General features: G+C 38.3%; 1 protein-coding gene across 6 annotated transcripts; it reads left to right on the plus strand.

The window, feature by feature from the left end:
- The first annotated feature begins 365 nt into the window (after positions 1-365).
- LOC147852122 (protein serine/threonine kinase) lies at positions 366-21,615 on the plus strand. Of its 6 annotated transcripts, XM_087334131.1 has the most exons (18): positions 370-648; positions 4,269-4,303; positions 4,391-4,456; positions 4,594-6,675; positions 6,758-7,085; positions 7,662-7,880; positions 7,995-8,067; positions 8,213-8,418; positions 15,403-15,465; positions 15,556-15,667; positions 15,752-15,830; positions 16,233-16,344; positions 17,118-17,630; positions 18,821-19,137; positions 19,208-19,445; positions 19,528-19,601; positions 20,793-20,928; positions 21,027-21,615. In XM_087334131.1, the coding sequence occupies exons 1-18, from the start codon at positions 517-519 to the stop codon at positions 21,177-21,179; spliced, it is 4,938 nt and encodes a 1,645-aa protein (XP_087190257.1). In that variant the 5' UTR covers positions 370-516; the 3' UTR covers positions 21,180-21,615. The 6 variants fall into 6 exon arrangements, with proteins under 6 accessions (XP_087190259.1, XP_087190258.1, XP_087190257.1 ...); XM_087334127.1 differs by having other exon boundaries at positions 15,556-15,830; XM_087334128.1 differs by having other exon boundaries at positions 4,612-6,675; positions 15,556-15,830.
- Positions 21,616-25,151: the final 3,536 nt, after the last annotated feature.

Genomic DNA, 25,151 nt, shown 5'->3' on the forward strand with positions numbered 1-25,151 from the left:
GACCTCCCGCTTCTCTTCGAGAGACTTGTATGGAAATGAAATTAGGCCTAGTATAACATCATTTTTATTGCAAAATATGTTTGTTATTTTATTTTATTAGAAGTTCTATTTACCTTAAAACTCTATTTTTATTTTTATTTTTTACTTTGGATGAATAGGTAAATATCTCTCTTTTTATTTTTTATTTTTTTTAAACCATTTGTCTCATGGGCCAATTTTTGGCCTTAGAAGACGTTAATATATCTTTCTTTCTCTCTCTCTCTCTCTCTCTCTCTCTCTTCCTTCTTCTCTTCCATTTGCTCTCTCTGCTCGTGTTTTGTGTGTGTGCGCGCCACAACAAATGGACGCTTGCTCGCTGCGATGGCGTCTGCTCAAGCAGAAAGGAAGGAAGGAAGAATGCATAATGTGGAGTATCGCTTGCTGCCATATGATGCCTTCTGCGTAAGATCAAAGAGGAAGGAAGCAGAAGCTGGAGACAATAGAATCCATGTCCCTATGATATAATTCCTAGTTCCGATGGGCCAGGTAATGTCTTTGGAGGAGCTGGAGGAGTGCGTGAGGATCAATTTCTGCGATCAGGTGTTGCTGCTGCTTTCTCATGGCCTCTTCCGCTTACCTTCCCCTCATGGCACTCACGTCAAGTTAGAGGTACACTATGAGTGAGAGAGAGGCGCTCTTCTATTAGAGGCCAAAATTGGCCTCTGCAATAAAGCATAATATCAAATATGCATGAATTCAAGTTATCCATACTGAAACAAAAATAAACACGGGCATGTTTCCTAAATATCCATGATAATGATATTAATACATGATTATGGCTTTACAATTGATATTGAATTGTGAGAGAGCTTTACAAGCATGAAGTGTATATGGGATGAGTGCTGGTGGGGGGACATGGTATCCAGTGTTAATTGTTTTTGTAGAGTGAGACTATGAAGAAGTTCAGATCAGGTCCTGAATTCTTATAGGGAGAGGAAACGCTGGAATGCGCACGATCTTATACATATCAAGGAGTAACATTCACAAGACATCAGTTCTCCCTAAGGGAAGCTGCTCGTGCTTGACTTTCTTGTGGATATGCAACCCTTGGTACCTCGAAAGACAATGTGCACAGGTCTAGTTCCGAGAACCACAAACAAGATCTCAATTTGATACACTTGAAATATCAACTCTTTGCCACGGGGTAGAAACTTGGATATTGAGCCTTCATGTTAAAGAGAGATTTAGTGAGACCTGAATTGTCAAGGGTGCCTACAGGCCTAAGGAGCAAAATTGTGGTGCTTCTCGATGTAATTTAATGGAATAGTCAAATAATATGGATTGAGCACAATGTCTCTTAACAAGAAGATGGCCCATTATAAGGCCCTCTTTTTAAACATGTTGTAGGATCAAGCTCTCTGATATGGATACACATCTATCTTATGTAATCCTTAGTGCAATGTGACAACTCAAGCCATCTTCACATTAGCTAGAGATTGAGACAGACACATATGCACACACATCTAATGTGGAAACAAAGGAACATCAAGCTACCATTGCCCTGTTATTTATGAAATAAGGGGGAGATACCACTGCCTTGTCAAAATCGGCTTTAAGATTGGTTCACTCCACAAGGTAATGGAATGTGAGGACCAATGATGATTGGGATTGTTCTTGTTAGAAATTAAGAGACACATAGAGAGGTTGTTAAAGAGGAGAGCAATACCACCACAGAAGCTCATTGACAATGAACCGTTTCAACTTTCTATAGCTCAATCACTACTTATCCTACAAGTCAAGTGGGGGCTACAAAAATCAGGTCTCGAACACAATATTCAAAAGGGGTTACAATAGATTGTTCACTAGCAATTTATTGTGCTCATAGGTGACATCCATTTGGACCATGGCCACATCACCCTTGTTATGACATGTCAAGGCTATTATTGCCTGACACCTAAGGTGCTTCTCTCACTGTAGAGAATCTACATCTTGAATTGGTTTGTGTTGGAGAACTTTTGAAATCAGAATGTTCAGTACATCTAATCTGAGAAAGTTAAGTGCTTAGCTAATGAGTTTATTTAGAACCTTAGGCAGTTTGATTAATTTAGTTATACTTATTTTGGTTTGTTGTTCTCAAAGATGAGAAAACATATTAAGATGTGATCTCTCATTCGATCTTACAGGCCATATTTGGTCTCTGAAAATATGCTAATATACTCAATGATTACCCACTTGATAATGACCAAAACGTTGGTGCCACGTGATATAATTCGGGCAGAGATGGGAACAACCCCAATAATCATCGAAACATTATTCTGATCAGTGATCCATTGCTTCATCTATTCCCCATTGCACAGAATGTCAACATGCATGGAAGGAAGGTATGTGAATTCTTAGATACTGAAAACTGCCACCATCTCAATAGCTTGACAATTGAATGTGAATACATGTTTCAAAGATCATTCTCGGGTCTTTTATCTATTGGGTTTTGTGGTTTTTCAATAACAAGCTCTCAGAATCGTAATATTTCTCTTGGCATCATCTATTCTCGGTTCCATGCAATGTCAATTTATATTGAAAACTGTCACCATCTCAATAGCTTGACCGTTGAATGCGATTATTGGCAACAAATTTTGCACTCTAAGTGTGGGGTAAGGGGACTACATCATCTGTATATTGGAGAAGTATAATTGTGAGAGCCCTAGTAACTGATTCATTTTCATGTTCTCTAATGGCATTCTATATTCACTTTTCCAATTGATCAAGGTACAGATAAAAAAGAATTGGTGATAAGAGAAAGATTTTTTGAACTCCTGTTGTGCTTAGGAATTCTCTCAGAATACTCTTCTCTGATTTGAATTTATTTCACATAGATACATCTTAAAAGAACAGTATCCTATCTATATCATGAGGTTATATTTCCATAATTAATACTCAATATTGGAAAAATTACTAAGGGTGGCGAATTGATGCCCAAGCCCTCATCCAAACTCCTAAGAGGGCCAGACATGTCAACACACTGATGTACACATGTTCACACATTGGAAATAGAAACCAAGGGTTGCCTGAATATTGAGCAGCAAAAGAAACCATGTGACTTATGCTGGCTCAGTGTACCAGATGCAGAATATGTCACTCTGCAACGCTTTGCATTTAGAAGATTAGGCATGATTTTCAGGAATTCCTACAAGGTTGTACTAGCTTTCAAGGAAGGAACCATGGGGATGACACTAGATGTGCTCTTTGCTTGTCTACTTGACAGTTAATGGAAGACCAAAACCGTGAAATCCGGCAACTAGCTTGGTTTTTCATGTTAGATTTAATGTTCTCATTTTGTTCTAATATTTAACAATTCCCCAGTTTCACGGCTGGGGTAGGGCTTGCGTAGATGATTTGTAATAATATTGTGGGTCTCATGGGTCATGTTGGCTCCCCTATTAATTTTTCTATATCATTGTCATAATATTGATCTGACTCAACTCATACCGCACACCCTTTGTTGAACCAAGAAATTTGGGGCAACCCTTAAATATTTTTCTCAATATATCTAGTTTTACCAATTGTAGCATCCATCAGTTGACACATGTGTGCATATTCTATGTCATGCAGGAATTCCTAGCATCTAAGCAGCATATCCAATGCATGTTCTTTCTTCTTCCATTTCATCACATGACTACCCCGGGGCATGTCCTGTGTTTTTCTCATCCTTAGTCGTAGCTGGAAACATACAGGGTTGGAGATTGGCTTCTGATCTGAAAGTTTTGGAGCGTCTCTAATTCATTGTATTTGATGAGAGCATAATTAATTGTGCTATCTTTGTTGTTAGCTGTGTGACTAATCTATTTTCTTGACTTTGGTAATCTTTGTGCTCCATTCAGGCTGTCATCTGCTTAGAGTTCATCATATTTATCATGGCACTTAAGCATCTTTGCTTAAGTTTTTTAGTAAACTATTCTATATTTCGGCATTCTTTTATTGTGGATGACCTAATTGTTCTGAATTTTGCATGTTTGAATATTCATTTTTTTATTTTGGTTTGTTGTTCTCAAAGATGAGACAACACTTAAGATGTAATCTCTCGTTTGGTGTTATAGGCCATTTTGGCCTCTTAAAAGACGTTAATATATCTTTCTTTCTTTCGTTCTATTATAATAATTTGAGTTCTTTAGGGCGACTAGAGTTATCTGGATATAACATTACTACTGCATGATTGTATGCTTAGATGAAAAATCAGGGGCTTGCGGTAAAACATCATGAATATTTATATTATTCTGATATGTTTCATGTAGGTGGATTTAGCTAAGATTCCATTCCAAACTGGAAGGTACATAGTTGATTTCACTCCTACCCTTTCATTGATCATTCTCAAAGTAACAAGGACATTCTTTGACTTAACTTCTTGTTGTTTCAGGAAGGAGAACTATGCAGAGCTAGTTGTTCAAATTGTGAAAGGGGTTGGATTTTCCATGGGTAAAAGGTGTTGTCCTCTTTTCTCTTTATATTTACTAGAATACACATGCTGATGCTCACCTAACATCTTATTTTCCAAAATATTCAGTTTATACTTACTAATAGCAAAATCATAAAATGCTGAAAAGTCTATTTCACAAGCAGGAAGTGTCTGAATGAAAGCAGGAATGATGACGAAACTGTAAATCGCGGAGAGAATGGCATTGAATTCCAGGGTGTTTGGATGGAGAAAGACTTAAATAATGTGGACAGACTGAAGTACTTCACACCCTCAGATGGCAGTAAAGATATTTTAAATGCTTCCATGTTATCAATAAGAGATGTTAATGATGTATCAGACAATGTGGAATTGGAAGTTTTAGAGCTTATTTCTGAACTGGCTCCGAATGTAACTTTTCAAAATGCTTCATTTGATGCTATTCTGAATGTATTTCAAGAATTATATGCTATGAACAGAGAAAATAGTGCAGAGTTTTCCTCAGAATTTATTAAAGGAATGAACAGGGTTCCTCAGAAGCCTGTAAAAATTGAGGAATCCTCCATTTTATCTCAGAATAAGAAGCGAAAGATTTCACATGCAAATATAGTTCCGACACTTGGAGTCTGTAGAGGAGATGGAGTGCTATTTATTTTCTATCCTCCAGCACCATTCACATTGGAGAGCATTTTGAAATTTAGCCCAAATACTTTCAGTGATGATTGGGACATCCGTTTTCTTGTGTACCAAATATTTTCAGCTATGGCCTTTTGCCATGGCCAGGGTATTACTCATGGGGATTTGAAGCCCTCTAATATCCTTCTGACTGACATGCTATGGTGCTGGATTACTGGATTCCATGTAGGTCCTATGAAATGCCAAAGGACCAGGGACGCTCATCATGAGTTTCTTCATCAAGATTTGTGCCGAGATTCAGATTCTGAAAACTGGCATTCTGCTTTTAAGATGTGGTGGCAAGGGGATTTAAGCAATTATGATTATCTCTTGATTCTAAATAAGATTGCGGGCAGGAGATGGGGGGATCGTAAATTTCATACAGTCATGCCTTGGATTATTGACTTTAGTGTGAGACCTGATGAGACGTCAGTCCAAGGATGGCGTGACCTTACGAAAAGCAAATGGCGTCTAGCAAAAGGGGATGAACAGCTTGATTTTATGTATTCTACTGCTGAGATACCACACCATGTTTCAGATGAGTGTTTATCTGAGCTTGCTGTCTGTATATATAAAGCTCGCCGTCTTCCCCTTTTTGTGTTGAGACAAACTGTGCGTTCAGTATATGAACCAAATGAGTATCCTGTTTCCTTGCAACGTTTGTACCAATGGACTCCTGACGAGTGCATTCCTGAGTTTTTCAGTGATGCCGCAGTCTTTTCTTCAGTTCATGCAGGAATGAGTGATTTAGCTTTACCACCTTGGGTACAAAATGCTGAAGAATTTATTTTCCTTCATAGAGCAGCACTAGAGGGTGAGCATGCTTCTAGGCAGTTGCATCATTGGATTGATCTTACATTTGGGTATAAATTGTCAGGTGAAGCAGCAATAGATGCCAAGAATGTTGCTTTGTCAACTACTAATTCTTCAACGCCACGGTCACAAGGGAGACGCCAGCTTTTCAATTTACCTCATCCACAACGGCAGCGCAGAACACGACATATATATGACCAGAAAAATCTGAAGCAGATAGGACTCGTAAATTCTGACCTGAGAAAAGTTTCTGACTGTGCCACCACTGAAAATATAGGAGCTTTGAAAAATGATGGTACATGCTGTGCAAATTTGGACCATCTGGAACATGCTACTGTCTTCTGTGAAAAGTCAAGACATTTATCACCGACTTACCTCTTAGATATTCCTTCCATCTCCTCTACAGAATCAATACCTATAAATAATTCTCCTTGCAAAATCAAAGAGATAGTAGAATCTAGTCAGGAGTGCCTTGTCAATACTTTCCAAGCTTTGAAAGCTTTTGATGAGAGTGAAGGAAGTTATCAAGATCATGTCTTGTGGGAAAAGATGGAAATGCATGCTGCTATATCAGTTGGGGAAGCATGTGATATTTTTTCACTTGGTTGCATTATTGCAGAAATATATCTTAAAGAGCCTCTTTTTGATCCAGTTTCACTGAGGGATTTTAATGATCATGGAATAGAACCGTCATTACTTCAGCGCCTACCATTTCCTATCCAATCTTTTGTGAGATCCATGATTGAAAAAAATCCAACAAGGTGCTTTGTATGCATAACAATTGTTACATCAATCCTTTAAATGATGGTGCATTTCTAATTTGTTTCATGTTAAACTCTGCAGAAAGCTGTCATTGGCTCAGCTCCTTGGTTCACCCTTCTTCCCACCAACTGTTCGGGCAGTTCATACTTTTGTTTCTATTCTTTACCATCACGAAGATAAATGCAATAGGCTTCAATTAGTAGCAAGCCTAGCACGCCATAATGCGTTTCTTCTAATGGGCTCAGTGGCTGCAAAAAAATGTATCAGTTTTTGTCTGTCCCCTCTTGTTTTGCCGCATGAGGATATACCAGTTCAAGCATTCATCATTTTTATGAATGCGTCGCTCAAGGCACTCAAACCATATGATTTCAACGTATTGGTTCTGCCAGCCATACAAAAAATTTTGCAGGTAAAAGTGCTGCTGCTAATTCTTAATTCTGTCAATTGTCATTTCTGCCTTTTTAAAGACATTAACAATGCCTTGATTCTTTTCAATATCAATGGTGCTTTGGGACCATAAGAATGGTTTTCCTCCAACATCCAAGATAGCGATTTGTATAGTAACTTGGATCCATATTTGTGGTGTTATGAAGTATATCTGTAGCCTGATGTCTTAACTGTCTGTTAGGAGGCTACTTAGCATTATGTCTTACACGCAAGAACTGGTAAGATAGGGAAAGTACTTCGAATGGGGATGAGAGAATCAGTGGGGGTTCAATGTCTCAGATGAAAACGAGGGCCTATCTATGACAAGTGGCCAGTATGTGGAAGAGTGCATCTAGAAGCCACACTATAAATGCATGACCTCAAGGCTGTGCCACATCTAACTGTTCGTGTGTGATTGTACTTCATATTCATTTTCCAGTTAGTGAACATGTGACAAACTGTACAATAACATTTAGGGTAACTGTATGAGAGAGAGAAATAGACCTTTGTGGATAATCACCACGTGTTATTAAGTTGGAAAAGGAAATGATTGTGGTAGGGTCAAGGAAACTCTGATGTCAAAGTTGCTCTACTGCAAGCTTCATTTATTCGGAAAATTTTTAAATCACTTGGTATAACAATGTACCTCCAGTATCTGCATCATGCGGTTCTTTTTAGCATACAACAACCAATAGGAGATGGCCCTGTAAATGCTGCTGCATCAAACTTGCTGATTGAAATATCACAGGATCTTGGTGTACCAGTCACCTGCTCTCAGGTGAAACTACTTATGTTTATATATTTTCTGGCATCATGTTTCATCAAATTATGCTTCTAAATTCCTTCCATGAATACTGTTTGATTTATTGTTTTTCTTTTTTTATCTTTGCAGATTATTGCTCCATTATTGCAGAATTTCGGCCGAGATGTAACTACTTCTGTGATTGATACAGTGGTTGGGATTGGTATCTTTAGGGAAAGAATTTATATAGCTTTGCGTTTTTATTTGCTTTAAATTTATTTACTTGTAATAAAGGATGAAAGAACCTGTAATGAGAATTTTTTGTAGTTTTCATATGCTTGTAATAGTTTGGTTATCCTTATGTGCAGGGAAACAACTTGGGGAACAAATGCTTGTAAAACACTTAATTCTTCCCTTGCGGGCAATGATTACAGCATGTATGCATTCAATTTTTAAAGAAAACAAAGCCCCAGCAAGAACTTGGAGAATGTTAGTCATGCGTGACTCTGCAATAGTCCTGGAACATCTTCTCGATTTTCTTTCTCCGACAACTGTTCTCATGGAGCTTGTACAGGTTTTCCCCTTGTCATTCAGATTCCTTATGTGAGCATGTTTAATACATATGCAACACATCATTTGGTAAGATAGTTCTTTATAATTGTAGCAAGCACTTGCCAAATATACAGTCCTTCATATATATTCATCTATTTCATGAAGCCATAGGTGTAGAGTCTGATAAATGGCTCCAGACATCAGATGTGGGGAACCTAGATGGATTGTTTAGGAAAGAGGGGGAGGATAACAATTAATGATGTGCACACATGACAGTAGTTTAGCAGCCATGAATTAGATGTAGAGCAATGCCAAGTTGTGACCTAACAATCATCTCGCCTTAGCCGTATCTTGTCCTGTGATACACTTATTGGAATAATCACGAGACAGTTTATGGCTGCTCTTGCCAAGTTACTACTCTTCAACTATGACGTAGCCTTACTGTATCGTGGCCTTTCATATAACACTTGAAAGAATCATGAGACAACATTTATGGCAGCCCTACTCAAGTGAGATTTGGATAAAAGCTGGAGAGTTCCTCCCCACGAAGAAAGAGATAACATTTATGAATCTTCTTTCTCCATGGACAGATTTGTACAATGGCTGACATATATGGATGCCCAGATCATACTATTATCCTTCCAACCACCGATTGACTAGATAGATACTGAAAGAGTAGAGGATATACAGGCTATGTATGTGTAGATATCCGGTATAGAATGGATGGCAACGTAATGGTGCCACTCCCTTCTGTAATCATAACAGCAGCTGAGAAACATCATCCTGGCTAGGTTCTGGTGGAGCTTCTCTGACATTGTTATCCCTCGAGTCATCTTCTGCTATACAGGAGGGGTGAGTGTGTTATTGGTTCATTCCCGCTACCCACTGTAACCTGCTGAGGAGTCACTGAGGCCTTCGTTGGATCTTGGGAACTGAGCACCTAGTTGCAGGACACTGAAGCTGCACTAGATATAGGTAAATATTCAAACTTGCTATAGGGGATTCGTTGAGGAGAAAGCCAATAGCATATTCTCAGACTTGGAGACTGTACTTGGGAGGCCTTTCTGCACCATCCCCAATGATTCATGATATCATATACCAGATCTTCACTGGTGAATGAACCTAGTCAGTGTATATCATGCATCTCCAGCCATTTCATATGGTAACATAGAGTTCTCCAAAATACCTATTACTTATATAAACCCTTCCTTGTTTTCCACTCCCAGGTTAGTGTATTAGGTTAGGTTCTTTTTCATGTACTATTATTTGAACATTGCGTGCATGTTTTTTTCCTTTCAAATATGAATATTTGACTAGGCAAATTGAGCTTTAATTATTAACTTTATTCTGGTTTTAGTTCAACCTTGTAGTATGTGTATATCAATGTAGAAGTTGGGTTATTTGTAATTCTTCATATTAGTTTGTAAATGTGTTGTCGTGTAAGCGCACATGTGTATGCTACTCGAGCTGGAATGCAGGGGACTTGGACCAAGGAGGACATGATGCCGTGTGAGAAGACTTAGAACCCTTCGTGGATAACCCTCAAGTAATCCCCTTTTTGAGAAATACCTCTTTTGGGAAGTTTTGAAGAATCTTGGTTCGAGGAAATTTCATCTTCAAGGAATGGCCTTGCTTGAGGAATCCAAATAGGAGTAAACCCGGATCGAAGAAACCTAGTTCAAGGAAATCCTAGTTTGAGGAAAACCTTGGCTTGAGGAAAGCCTTCCCCTTTTCACTGACGCCACTATTTGACCTCTCTCTCTCTCTCACGGCAATGGCACTCAAGTGATCAACATAGGGATCAAGGCTAATTACACTTGTTCAATATAATTCTAGATTTAGACTCAAAGAAATCTCCTTACTAAATAGAGTTTACAATGTGATTACAAAGTGTTTACAATTGTAATTACAAATGGAGAGAACAAGGGAATGATTACAAAGAAATATTTGCAAAGGTAGAACTCTGAGTTTCAATGGCTTGAGCTCATGAGCAACGACCATTGTGCCTTTTGTTGTCATTGCTTTCCACGCCCTCTTTTGCATCCTCCTCTTCAAGATCGTCCTTTCTCTGTCCGTTGCCCCTCTTTCGAGCAAGAAGAAATCCCCCCCAAGAATACTCTCTTGCTCCACCGTAAGTAGAAGTTGAAGAGCAATGGCATAAACCCCACCCTCACACCCAACACATGACAAATTGTTACGAGCATAACCGTAACCGTAGTTGTGGGCTAATTTGTAAGGATGAAGGGTGAGGATTGAGTTATCTCAATCATACGGTGGGCGATAGCTCTACGGTGTTTCATCACCTGGCTACATTTTATAATAAAAACAACCAAGTGAGAAACACACACAAGGGCCTTGGGTTTGAGCCTATATTAGAAGGCTAGCTACCTTCATGAAGGGGCATTGCTTTTCTTTATTGTTTTGAGATAGAGACTCTGATAGTGTGGCAAAGCTCTACCTTCATACACATGTGCCTCCTTCAAACCCAAGGTACGATCCATGTTTGTGTACGGTCTCGTGATGTGGTGCGACCAAAGACAGAAAGTGGGAAAATAGTGAGATGTGTGTGAGAAAGAAAGAAATATTAACGTCTTTTAAGAGGTCAAAATGGCCTATAAGACCAAATAAGAGATTACATCTTGAGTGTTGTCTCGTCTTTGAGAACAAATCAAAATAAAATAAATACTACACAATGAATATATAAGTAAATAAGATGAAAAGAGAAGAAACGAGGGAATCTGGTTTTTTGCACATGTGAGATTCTCAAGTTAGGTATATAGTAGCTTTTGTCTTCGAAAGATCTCTAGCATAGGTCGATCCAGAATGGAAATGTCTCTGAAGCGAGGGAAGCACCTACGATGGCGGGAGATAATGACTTTTATCTGTCGATGACAAGGGTGTCGAGGTCATGGTCCATGGGGGCGGGGCCTACGTGCACGCCAAATTGCTATTGCCCGATTAATTGTAACCCCTTTGTTATGTCCTGGTCTGGAGCCCATTTGTGTATCCTGTGATGGACTTGTAGGATTAGTAGGAGTGATGGGGCTAAAGAAAGTTGTGATTGTTCTTTGTGGATGAGCTTGTGTGAGCTCTAGCAAGAAAAGTCCTAGTCATCGTTGGTCCTCATATTCCATTACCTTGTGTAGTGGGCCAAAGCCTTGTTTAAAGAGGCAATGGTATCTCCCCCTGATTTCATAAAAGACTCTACAGTGACAAACAGTGTTCCTCAGATTCCACTCCTTGATGACACAATTGGCAAATTCTCTCTTCTAGAGGTAGTCGTGTATATCTGCCTACCTCAATCTGTAGCTGATGTGATGAAGTTCTTAGCTGCCCTATCACACTACACAACGCATAGGATAGATGTATGTCCATATAAGGTGGCCTGATGACAAATCCATCCTCCGATGTATGTAAGAAGTGCGTCTTATAGTGAGCCATCTTTGTACTAAGTGGTATTTTGGGGCTGATCCATGTTATCTTGTTTTCCAAGTTAATAATATCAGTCCGGATCACTCTATTCTTTTCCACTTTGGTCATATTTAGGTGGGGACAGTCCAAGCTATATTGGAACGGCGGTAGTGCATTTATAGTCATGCCATGTGACTCGAACCATTGCTGCATTTCAGCATACCAACAAGGAGTGTCTCCATTTTCAGCCAGTTGTCTTGATGACATAAGTGCCAACCTTGGGTACCTTCGTTTAGGTAGCTCCCAAAGATGTTGGATAAATGTCACTGATTGGAACAATGCCTCGGTTATTCTAGGTGCTGCTCCCATCTCTGCCCGGATTATATTGTGGGGCACCGATGCTTTGCTCCTTATCATGCGAGCAATCATTGACACTAAAGGTCTCTCCAAATCTTTCCAATGATTTGCCTTGTTAAGACTCGGTCCCCATGTTTCTACTCCATAGAGAAGAGTTGGTGTGACAAGTGTATCAAATAACCATAGCTTAGTCCGTGGCTCTTGGAACTGCAGATGTGCACATTGTCTCTCGAGAGCACCAAGGGCTGCATATCCACGAGAAAGTCGGGCACAAGCAGCCTCCTGTAAGGAGAACCTAGGTCCTGTAAATGTTACTCCTAGGTATGTGTAGGAGGGTGTGTATGCCACCTTTTCCTCTCCCAAGAAGAATTCTGGTTCTGATCTTGTTACCCATGCTTGAGTGGTGTTAAACACCATCACTTTAGTTTTGTCCATGTTGATTGACAAACCTTTGTCCGTACAAAATAGTTTTAAGGCATTTAGATGTCTCTGTAGTCCCTCCAGAGAGTCAGAAATCAGCACAATGTCATCAACATATAGTAATATTTGTATAGCTATACCTGCTAGGCGTGCTCCGGAACCCCCAAATCTCTCTATGTAATGTGATACCTCATCTATATAGAGACCGAAGAGAGTGGGGGATAGTGGGCATCCTTGCTTCACTCCAATTGTGCTAGCCACTGCCTCTGACAAGCCCTTGGGAGACCGCACTTTTCCTAACACGGATTCATAGAGTGCATAGACTCCCCATTGCATATATGTAGGAACACCAAGGGCTTCTAGCCGCTGCATAAGCCGAGCATGTAGCACAGTGTCAAAGGCTTTTCGGAAATCCACAAAGCAGCAATAAATCCTCTTATTGTGGGCTCTGCCCTCCTCAATAAGGGTCCGGAGGGTGAATATGTGATCCAAAGTTGTGAACCCCTTCCGAAAGCCTGCCTGTCCAACTGAATGACAGCCATTCTGCTCTGCCCATATACTCAATTTTGATTCTAGAATCGACCCATATAGTTCAGCCAAGTAATGGCCAATCATGATTGTCCTATAGTTGCTTTGCATCATGGGGTCTCCACTTTTGAGGATTGACACAATGGTATGCTGAGTCCATATAGTAGGGAAACCTTCACACATGGCTCTATTAAAGATGTGGGCTAGCAATAGAAGCAAGGTGTTGTGGGCATAGATAAAGTGCTCACCCACCAATCCATCATGATCTTGGGCCTTCCCAAATTGTAGCCGATCAATGGCATTTCTTACATTTTGTGGTGTAAAGAAGGTTGATTCATGTGGGCGTGAGGCATTCGGGTGGGGAAGAGGAGGTTGCCCCAAGACATCATATAGAACCTTTGCATATTCATGCCACACCTGAGGTGAGGTCAGTTGTGTGGTGGGTTGCCTCTCATTAAACATTTTCCATGCTCTTTTACTCTCTTGTCCTAGGAACAAGCGATACAAATGATCTTCAAATTTAGCCAAATACAATCTCTTCTTCTTCCTTACAAGGCGTTGGAAGGTTGCTCTTGCTTGGTTGTGTGTATAAATGCCCCGAGTTACATCACGCTGCAAGCATCTCCTTGTATCACGACATTCCGCATCATACCAACTATTTTGTATTACTCTACCAAGTTTGAGTTTTGCGTGTGGTCTTCTTCATTTTCTTTCTTCTTCAACTCTTCTTTGTCAAGGGGTTTTGGCACTCGAGTGAAGGCAACGAGCAGGCGGCAAGCTGCACACCGGTCGTTCGTAGGTAGGATGGAGTGGCACGAGAGTTCTACCCCGATTCGAGATATCGTAGACATCGGAAGTAGTTGTAGCCTCAGCGGCCCACTCGACTTGCCTACACCGGAAGCTTCATGCCTCATTTCCTAACTCTTGCTTGAGCTCGTGGTTAACTAGAAGTTGCCACCATTGTAACCCCTCCCCCCTTTGTAATTTGGACACCCTATTTTATAAAGAGCTCTTTCTTTCATGTATGTAATCTTGCGTCTACTTCCTAATATAAGGTCGTTTAGTTTAATCTTGTGTTAGTTTGTTAATCCCGTGTTAATCTCCCTCTCATGCGTTCGCGTTGTTCTTTCGCTTGCGTCGTCGAACCTCCGCACCCGAGCATTCGTACCTCAGGAAACTTTCAACTACACCTCTGACATCTTTCTTTGACGAAGGCTCTCTTCGTCTAAGGAGCCTTCAACTAATGCGAACGTTCGACTAGTCGAATCGTCAACTAGACTAAGTGTTCAACGAGTCCCTTCGACTAGACCGAGCGTTCGACTAAGTTCAAATCTATGACTAGCACAAGTGTTCGACTAGCCCCTTTGGATAGAGCCTTTGACTAGACTTTACGACTAGTTCCTTTGACTAGCTGTCTTCTTAGAATTACCCCCACTTTTTGTCCCCTCCATCTTTTTGACTCCCTGGTCCAAGACCCCTGTGTTATGGGACACCGCCGGGGGACTTGGATCTGTCTCTCACCTTCGCTAGGGGGTGGTCGGGTGGACTGACACCCTTTCTTCCTTATTTTCTTCTTTAATTTTGCTTATGTTAATTAAGATTCTAACAGCAAGAAACTCTCTAAAACTTGTGTAAGTAAGAAGAAGAAAATACCTCAAAAAACCCGAAAATCAGAAAAATTGGTCAAAGTGCAAAAAAATGTAGTTTCTTTATACGTCAAGCAAGAGTTGAACCATCTCCTCTTTTTTCCACAGTCATTAGCCTTAACCACTTGGCTATTTTACTGTCTCTTTTCATATACACATATTTACATCTGTATTGCTGTTCCCTTTTTTCCCTTTTTCTCTATATTCCACCTTTGGACCTGCCACATCACGACAATGTAAGAGAATGAACATATATATCCACAGAGGAAACAAAAGCTTAAACAATTACCATTGAATATTGATGGTCTCTGCAAAACCAAGAATGAGGGAGAAACTCTGATAATGTAGGTCTAATTGTTTTACAGCAGACACCTACGCATTTGACAATAAATATTCAGGACATCAAAAAAAGAATGTATCTGATCTCTATATGTGAAATTAATATTTGCTCAATGCATTGAATCTCTAGTATGAAAATTTTATATTCTCAAGGTATTGAATCTCTAGTATGAAATTAATTTTCGCTCAATATAGAAAAGAATAGATAATTAGGTAAAACAGTAATTCAAAGTATCATCAAGGGGAAGAAGCGGAGGCCATTATGTTGCAAATTTTACTATATTATTTTCCTTATGTTTTGGTAGGAGCCACATAATGTTCTGGAGGGCTTGCTTCTTCATCCAGAAGTAACCAATAGTTTGCAACAGGTGGGCTGTTTCTCTTTTGGTGTTTATATTCAGGTTCTTAAAGTATCTTAACATCAAAAATTTATTTCTACATCTTTGGAAAAATGATAGTGTGCAGCAAAGGTCTTGATTTCTGTCTGTCGGTGCATTGGCCCTGATGCAACTGTGGCCTATGTTTTACCACGACTTCAGACATTGTTTGCATTTGATGCATTCAGTACAAGTAAATATAACTTGGAAATGCAATTAAGTGACCATACAAATATTGGCAATAGTTCTGATCACGCTGAATTGTCCAATAATCAAGGGGTAATGGAGTCAGCAGCTAATATGCACAGTCAAGATTTAATTACAGATGAGAAACTCAAGGCTCAAATGGATATTTTGTAAGGTTTTCCACTGTTGCAGTTGCACTATTGTTTTTCTTTAAGTAAATTCAAAATGATACTTTTAATAAAATTTATGTATCTCTGCACAGTATAAACTCTAGCAAAAATCATATCTTGTTCTCCATCAATATCATGTTACCAATGATTGTCTAGTGTTCTTTTTCATTAACTTTGGAAAGACGTTGTCATGCATGTGCTAGTATGAATGCTATGTTTGGTCTTTTTATGAGTCTTCAAAATTGGATATTACTTGAGAATACCAATGGAAGTTTTTGTCATTAGTTTTGGGCTTCTTTTGCTGGAAAACTTTGTAAAGGAAATTTACCCGTTATACATTATATTTTGATAAAAGGCAGTAACTGTATGAACCAAACAATCTAAGTTTTTATTCTTATGCAGGCATATCCTTTATAAGGGGTTTTCTTCTTTTCTCGGCATTGAAAGACTTCGGCAGTGTGTTAACACATCACATAGTTTGGAAGAACTGCTTGCCAAACTATACAGTTGGAAGGTAGTGACTTCCAGTCCATGTTTGCTATTTGGCACCTTTTTGGAGATGTGCATGCTATGATGAATTCTGGAGCTGCTAATAAGTTGTGATTACAAATGTGTAGAATAGGTTCAGTCATCATGCTATTATCTACCTAGGTTTATTTTTTTCCTTTTTATTTAGCATGATATTTTAACAAGCTTTACATAATTAGTTTGATGAGGAGGTGCAACAAAATTTAAAGATACTTTAGAGGGATTTAAGTCTTGTAAGATTCTGGTTCACTGTGGATTAAATCTTGTGGCTATGCAATGCTAACATGACAAAATGTAGGATGACATTTGTTCCGTGGAATTCTTGGTAAATCACAAAGATATAGCATCAGTTGGCATATCAATCTGTCCAGATCAAGTTCATACTGACCAATTTGGAACTTACATCTTTGAGAATATCCAGCTGCATATTTTCTAATTTTTATATTGCACAAAGTAACAATTGCAGTGCAATTTCTATATTGCATTAGAGACCTCTCCATTCTGGATCGACCTATACTAGAGATCTTTCGAAGACAAAATTACAATATATTGATTTGAGAATCTTACATGTATAGATGACGAGATTCTTTAGTCACGTCTTAGTCTATTTCTATGTACTTTTTTGCTTACTTACATTTATTTTGGTTTGTTCTAAAAGACGACATCATTTTAAGATGTAATCTCTGCCATTTTGGCCTGTTAAAAGACATTCTTTCTTTCTTTCTATGTTCTTTTTAATGTTTCTTTCCTGTTGACCAGTGGGAGAAAGATAACAATACATTTCATGGGAAATCAGAGAGGGTAGTCATTATAAAGGAACAACATTTGAAGGCAGGATCTGAACTCAACTCAACTAGATTCCTTTTGAATGAGATTGGTTGGTCAGTTCCACAACCTTTTTTAAGTAAAATTAAGCCCTTATATGGTGAGAACAACAGTAAACAAGTCAAAGCAAAAGATGATGGCAATGTATGTGAAACAGAGGCACCATGGACATGGGTGCCAAGAAATAAAGATGCAGGGGATTGTACAGATTATGTTAACAGAACAGGATTGGTATTTGGTGGGGGGAAAGATGATCAACCTTGGAAGTTGAAAATGATTACTTGTCATGCTTGGCGTGCTCATCCTGGCCCTCTTAAGGCAATTGCAGTTGGTGATGGTGAGGCAACTATTTTTACAGCAGGTGTGGGAACAAAAATGAGGGGATTAATAAAACAATGGAAGCTGTCAACAACACAGGACATCATGGAATATACCGGTCATGAAGAGGTCTGTATTCTTGAATCTTAACTATCTTTGTTTGTATTCGCTGTTGAATTATTGAAGTTGAACTTGACACATTGTCAATGTGGTGATACCAATATTTTAAGCACAGAATCGTTTTCAGCATTCAACACACATAATTTTTGTCTCAATGCTACTTTAAATTTAAATTACTACTGGAAATCTAAATGGGAGGTAAACTATATAAAATGCTGTCCAAATAGGTCTTACTATATAAAGAAAATTCTGCATTGGATCGTGATGCAAATTGGAAAGCATTTCAATATCAAATATATTTCATATATCCATGCTATATATATAGCCCAAAGTTCAATAGCTGCAGGTTAGAGTTATCGTCCAACTTCAAATGTAGATCAATGCCCTACTGAAGTAGACCAACATCAAATCACTCATTCCAGCTTTTCCATAGTTCACTCAACTTTCCAAAATTCTTTGGGCGTTGAACCCGTGGATCTTGGCTATATCAAAGTACTCATTCACACTTTTTTATTGGAGAAGTTTAGTTAGTTCCAATTTATATTTCATGCACAAATGAACCTATGTAGCTATAGTTACCAAGAAAATTACATAAATACTGGATCTAATTTCATTGTCATCAAAGTCTATGAGAATTTCTCTAAATTTATGTTTATATTGTAGCAATAGTTGCATTCTTATTATGTGCATTTGTGAATAGTTGTTTCTAGTGACGAATATATAATTTTTGATATTCAGATTTCTGCATTCTTATTATGTGCATTCTGTGGTTTGATATTCAGATTTCTGCGTTTAATTTAAAATAATATTACAATTCATGTTTATATTGTAGAAATTTTTGCATTCTTGTTATATGCATTTGCCCATAGTTGTTTCTAGCAAGGAGTGTATAATTTTTTATTATGTGCCTACTCAGTGCTGGATACTATTGGTACAGCCTTTTATGGAGGTTATTGTGTATGCATTTACTGCGGCATGGTGCTACATTTTGTAGTCACTTCTGAAGCTTCTTACATTATTCTTCTGTGGTTTGATATTCAGGTTTCTACTTGTAGTGTAAAATAATATCACTAAGAAATGATTTGCATACAAGCCATGATGTTTTTTCCCCAGAAATTTGTCAAGATGTTTCCCATGATTTTTTATGTGGAGCTGTGGTTTCAGATCCAATGATATTGCTGGTTGGCTTACCTTTGTAGGCAGTAAATGACATATGTGTTATACCATGGGCAAACAAAGGTGTGTCATGTGATGGGACAATTCACATGTGGGACACTCGCACAGGAGATCGTGTTGTCCTTTTTTCGGAGTACAATAATCAAAGTTCATCTCAATTGTTTGGGTCATCCTTAGTTGAGACCAATAGACTGCAAAGCTCTGTTAGTATAGGGACAGCAGGAACTGCCCTCTCAAGCGGTATGCTGTCTACAGGTCTTCATGGGAATCAGTACACATGTATGCACATGATGGAATGTGAGGAGACACTTGTAGCTGGGACTGGTAATGGATACGTAAGGTATTGCAAATAATTAATGATTTATTGTATTGTTGCTGAAGGCATTACAAATCGTTAAAATATATGCCAGGTTTTTTGACTTACCATCAGGTCGTTCCCTTCACCTTTGGCAATGTGATTTAGAACTATCTGGGTCTTCGTTGGTCTCTGCCATAGCTTCTTCTGGAAGTAATCATCACATCAATGAACGTACTAATGCTTCTTCTTGGATATCAATGGGCTTTGGCCTAGGTCAATGTAGACTGCTGGACTTGAGATCTGGAAACTTTGTTTCCTCTTGGAAAGCACATGATAACTTCATTACTAAGGTTGGATTTTTATCTCGTATGTTTATTTCAGTGGATGAATTTTCAAGCTGATGTAATGACTATTGTTCTTCAAATATGACAGTTGTCCGCCTTTGACGATCATTACTTGATTTCTAGTTCTTTGGATAAAACTATATGCATATGGGATGTCCGGAGGTATAAAGTTAACTTGTCCTTTTTCTACTGTGCATAAATAAGAATTTTAATGTACATGGAGAACTTGTGCTAAAGAGGATGGGTTGTCATGATAAATTATTTCACTTTCAAACTTAGCATAGAGAAGATTAATGGAAACATACATTACGGTTGGGATCTCATGAGCTATATGGACTTTCTGGGAGCTTATCTGCTCATTGTTCTTGATACACTATGCACCTATATAAAGCAATTAATGATGAAATAGTAAGAGTGGATGATAAAGATAGATAACCATCTGGCTTATTAAGATACTCTTAGATCTGAAAATACATGTTTCGATACTGATGGCGTTACAAGATTTACTTCGAAGCAAAGATCGCTAATATCTTCTGCTGGAGCCAAAGATTTAGTTTACATTGGATGATTGTGACATTGGATCCTCTCATATGGTCTAGATATTCTTTCTAACTGTGTCAATTTCAAGGATTTGATTCTGTAAAATAAATTCTCAGACAGATAAGCAATAAATAAAGCAAAGTTCTGGATGTGGAGGTTGATTTAGGTATTCATAGAAATTTAGTGGGAAATTTTGAAAAGCTGCAAAAACAGGGCAAGAATAAGAGATAAGGATTTTCTTGTGGTTAAAATTTTCTCATATTACTATTTTCTTCTGATGGTTGTCTGCTTCAAAGAGGAAAGTGTTGATAAATCAAGAAAAAAAATGAACATTGGCTGACAATAAGATAATTAATTTTGGGGAAAGTGGATTTGTCATATGCATTTTGCCCAAACCATTTAACTTCATTTGTGTAGATCATTTTTTTTGTTTAGCACTGAAGACTAAATTCAGATTGTTTCACTGCACTTTTGTAGACCTCATTACATTTCTTCCAGTAAATGTAATGTCACGTTCTAGTAAAGAAGTTCAAAACAATCCATTCAGAGGTCATTGCTAAACTGGTATAGTTGCAGTGAAGATGATTGCTAGTTGATTACAATCTTTGAAGCGCGATAATCGAGCCTTATAGCTACATGATTATATTCTTATGGAAACTTCCTTTTGGTGATCAGACGTGTATACATTTCTCTCTCTAAACATCTGTTAGATTAATGATTTGATACAGTGGGACATCCAGTGCTAGAGCCTAGAAAACTTTTGGATTTGATGCTCACCATCTAATACAAAATTCTGATGATTATATATTTCAGGACTGCACCAGTGCAAGTTCGTGCCTTTCAAGGCCATCATAATGGGGTGTCAAGTTTTGTTATATATAGCAAAAACCTTCTCTCGGCAGGAGGGAATAGAATCGGTCTATCAAGTCTCTCTCAGCCTCTGATTCAGGTGATTCTCTCTCACATAGACACATTAATGTTAGCAAATGAAGTGGATTGTATTTTCGGTTTGATTGTTTTCATGCACTTTCAACTCTTTTTTTACAGGGACAAAATTTGCAGAGCATCAACTGCCATAAACTTTTCTCAACAGATTTATCAAACCTGAACCTCTCCAGCATTACGGCGATCAATGTGCTTCCCTTCTCCAGGTTTTTCGTTGTTGCAACTGATGATGGTTTTCTGAGGGTGTGCAGATGAGGATTGAATGAAGTATAGAAGCAAATAGTCTGGAGTGTTCCTAAAATCAAGAGACAGCAGCACTGCATTTTGATGGAAGCCACTCATGAACTTCCAGGTTGTGATATCATAAGAACCTGACTCTCTTATGAAGCAAAATTTTCTGTATGTCAGAACAACAAATAGTTTTCACGAAATGTGATGTTTTGCTCATAAACTTCATTTGATTTGGTTTGTTGGTCTGAACCAGCACCAATTAGCCCTTCGATTGTGTTAATCAAGAATGTTATGGAAATTCATCCAATAGTTGAGTTTAAACATATGTCAAGCCAGAGTTGTATTTGTTTCTGCTAGCTTAAGATCACCATGAGCTTACATGCTCTTTTATATCTCTCAATTTTACTTGTACTTCAACATTGTTTATAGCATTTATTCATTCCCTGTTTCTTCCGTTGTATGTTTGTGCAATATTCTGTTTCCTTATCAAAGTTGCTCAGTTTATGCATTTTTAATGTGGTGCAAATGTCATCAACTAGTGCAAATGGATCAATTGCTGAATCAATGCCACAATCACAAGGGTTTTTGGAGGGCATGTTGGATGGAATGTTGTGAAAACTGTAGATCCAGAGTAATTGATCTGAGTCCCTCCATACGTGCGAGTGTATTGAAGGGGAAACACAATCATCGAGGGGATGGCCAATTTGTGCTTATGTTGATTCAATGCGTGTAAAAGAGATATCAAAGTCCAAGGTGAATTCTTTGGAATTAATATGAGATGGAAATGAAACCAGTATCCAATACCATGATAATCAATTCATTGTTGAGAATATGGTGATGGCAGAGATCTTTATCATGTGGATAATGCATTCATTGAACCAGATGGTTGGTGTCAAATTGGAGATAATGTCTGAAGAAGAGTTGGCGCAAAGATGTATTTGAGTGTTCCCTTCAATTGCTTTGTAACGAATTGAGTGATTAATCTTTGGGATCCCTTAATTTTTCAAAGTTATTGGAGAAAGAAAGATATATTAATATCTTTTAAGGCCAAATTTGGCCCATGAGACAATTGGTTACACCAAAGTGGGATGTGTACCGAATCATCGAAAACAAAAATACAATAAACATAGATAAAAGAGTTTTAGTATTGTACAAAAGATGTTATGATATTTACTATTCTATAAAGGAAATGGTTGTGTTAGGCCTAGTTTCATTTCCATCCAAGTCTCTCAAAAAGGAGCGTGAGGTCATAGTGTTTCGATGTGAGTGTGGCTTGCGGTCCCAATGTAAAAGGTATCTCAACCATAACTTGTAGGGAGTGTAACTCATGTTCCCTTATCTTCTTAATTTCTTTTGCACAATGAATGACTTTGAGGCTTGGTAATTGGGAGCATTTGGTTGTTCTTTGGTTTTCTGCTTCAATGAGGGAGAGGTCGAGTGGTGTAGGTGTGTCCACGCTCATCGTCCCCTCTTGTCCCTCAAAAATTTCATTGGTTACATGTTGGTGAATATTAGAAAGGTTATGGTTAACATTTTTTAACTTATTCTCTCTATGTTGTTTTAGCTCTAAGATATATCCACCTAGTGTCTTTATATCTAGGTCGTCTAATAGTTTGGAGAGGGTCTAGTATGTCTTGGTATTTTGTCCTTATCTCGACGTAAGCTAGATACTTTCATGTAAAGTGATACTCATCCTTTATCCCTATGTGACATAATCTACATATCCTTTCTTGTATGGGGACTTCATTAGCACAATCATTCTCAATCTCAACTTGGTGAAATGATACTCTAAGTTGTCCGATGGCAATCCTTATTGCATTTGGTAAGAACGTATGTAGATATTTTGGTCGTATAATAAAACCTAACTTAAGGAAGTGCATGAAGCGTCTTTATAATACAACATTTTAGATGTGAGTGGCTTTAGTGGGTTGATCCATTTATGTCAAGTGCAAATTTGCCGTATTTCTTGGCATATTACATTATTATTGGCTTCATGGGAGATTAAAGTTTTATTAGTCTCGTTGTTGTACTTAAGAAGGTAGGTTATAAATGTCTAGGTTATTTGAAAATAGCCAACTTACCACATTGTTATACGTAGAGCTAGTATCGTTGGACTAACAAAGTGATTGAAAAGCCGAAGAAAGCCGAAGGTCGGACGGAATCCGACGAAAGCCAAAGCGAACGTCAGACACCTCACACTTGAGCTTGAGGGGGCGTGTTGAGATATCAAGCTCAACTAGATTTAGTTAATAGTTACCTAGATAGAATCTAGTTAGTGTGTTGACCTTAAAACCTTAAAAAGGATTTTGTACTTGAGTGGGGTACCTTGTAGATCCACCACTCCCATGTTCATTTAATATAGGACTTACACCTTTGTACCTATATTCCACTCACACATGTGCACCTTTGCACATGAGATGTATATATACCTCATTGTGGGTATTTCTGTATTTGATCATGCTAATTAATATAGAGGAAAGGTCTTTAGCTACATTCTTGTTAATCATCCCCCATTTACATTATTGTTCATAAGTGTATCTTTCTCTCTCTCTTCCTCTCACTCTTATTAGAGATAGCTAGGCTAAAATCATTTACCCCATAATTAGTCACTATTATTAGTTAGTCATTATGTTTGTACTATAGGGTGTACTTAATACAATGTCAAGAGATCGGAACTAAATGAAGCTTCCACCATGTAATTTGTGAGCATTTGGCTCGTTCTTTCTCCAGTTTCTCCCAAGAAGCACTTTCTTCTATGTAATCATTGCACTCTAATTAATTGTGATAACTATGTTCCTCCGACACAAAGTTAACCTTAAGAAGACTTTCCCTTTTCCATGGTTACAAATAGTTGAGAGACAAGTGCGTTCAGTCTTAAGCTTGTCATAAGTCTTTGGCATTAGGAACTGATGCCTCAAATCTTGCAACTAACTTTTCATGAGGAAGATAACCCCTCAAAACAATTGGAAATGCAAATAGCGTAAGTGCCAAGTTTGTTCCTTTGAGGAAACACAATATTTCAATACTCAAGATAGTGGAACGAAGTACTAGGATGATACACTTTTAGTTTCTTGGATCCAATACAAGACGCCATTTCCAAACCATGTGAATATTCCCAAGGAAAATGGCATGGATTTGTGGAGAGGAAAGGCAAATTGTATAATTTGATTGCGTAAGTCATGAAAACGCATATGGATATTGGACATGAATTGTTGTCATCAACTGTTCAGACACTTGAGCTTCTCAATGTTGTGGGCGATGCAAACACATTACCTAAATTGATGTGTTTGAGGCTTGCACAATGGAGAAACAAGATAAAAAATCCTTTCAAGAAGTTAAGAGAATGAAGTCTCATCCAAGTGAAAGCTCTTGTTGTAAGAGCATCCTTACCTATTGGAGCCTATTTACTTTCAAAAATTGCTCTTGTACATTTGTAGATGTTAGGAATAAAAGTTTTTATCTAGGGATTCTACTTGTATGTACCAACAAAATTTACCATATCGATTTAAAGTGGCTCAACTTTTTGACCCGCTAATGAGTTTTACATTTGAGGGATTTGTTGTCTTCCATATGAAATTTATGTTTCCTCAACTGTTGGCTAAGATACTTTGAGTATTCTAGGTGCAAGGAGACTTTCTCAGGTAAGAAAACCCCACTAGCTGAGAGTTTAATGATGATTTGGTTTAATCTTATTTCTACGTTACGAGAGTTTGAAAGCCTTCAAGGGCCCTCGGACGTGAGTGAAGAAGCTAGAGCTCGGTTCCTTCTGAAATGGAGAGGTTCTCCGATGTTGCAGATGGTGGATGGCGAAGCGAAGTGGAATTATCAACCACCACGGTGGTTGTTCCCTTCGAGTGTACCTAACATATAGATGGGTGTTGCCATGAGAAGAGATTGGAGGATGTCTATGCTGAATTCAGGTTGTATGAGGCTCACATGGAGGGTATGCGGTTGAGTAATGCTATGCTCATCGGATGATGTGGTGTTTTGGAGTTT

This window comes from Azolla caroliniana, unplaced genomic scaffold (assembly GCF_043228905.1).
Source record: "Azolla caroliniana isolate FFs.n. ecotype wild unplaced genomic scaffold, voAzoCaro1.0.p SCAF_18, whole genome shotgun sequence".
Lineage (NCBI taxonomy): Eukaryota > Viridiplantae > Streptophyta > Polypodiopsida > Salviniales > Salviniaceae > Azolla > Azolla caroliniana.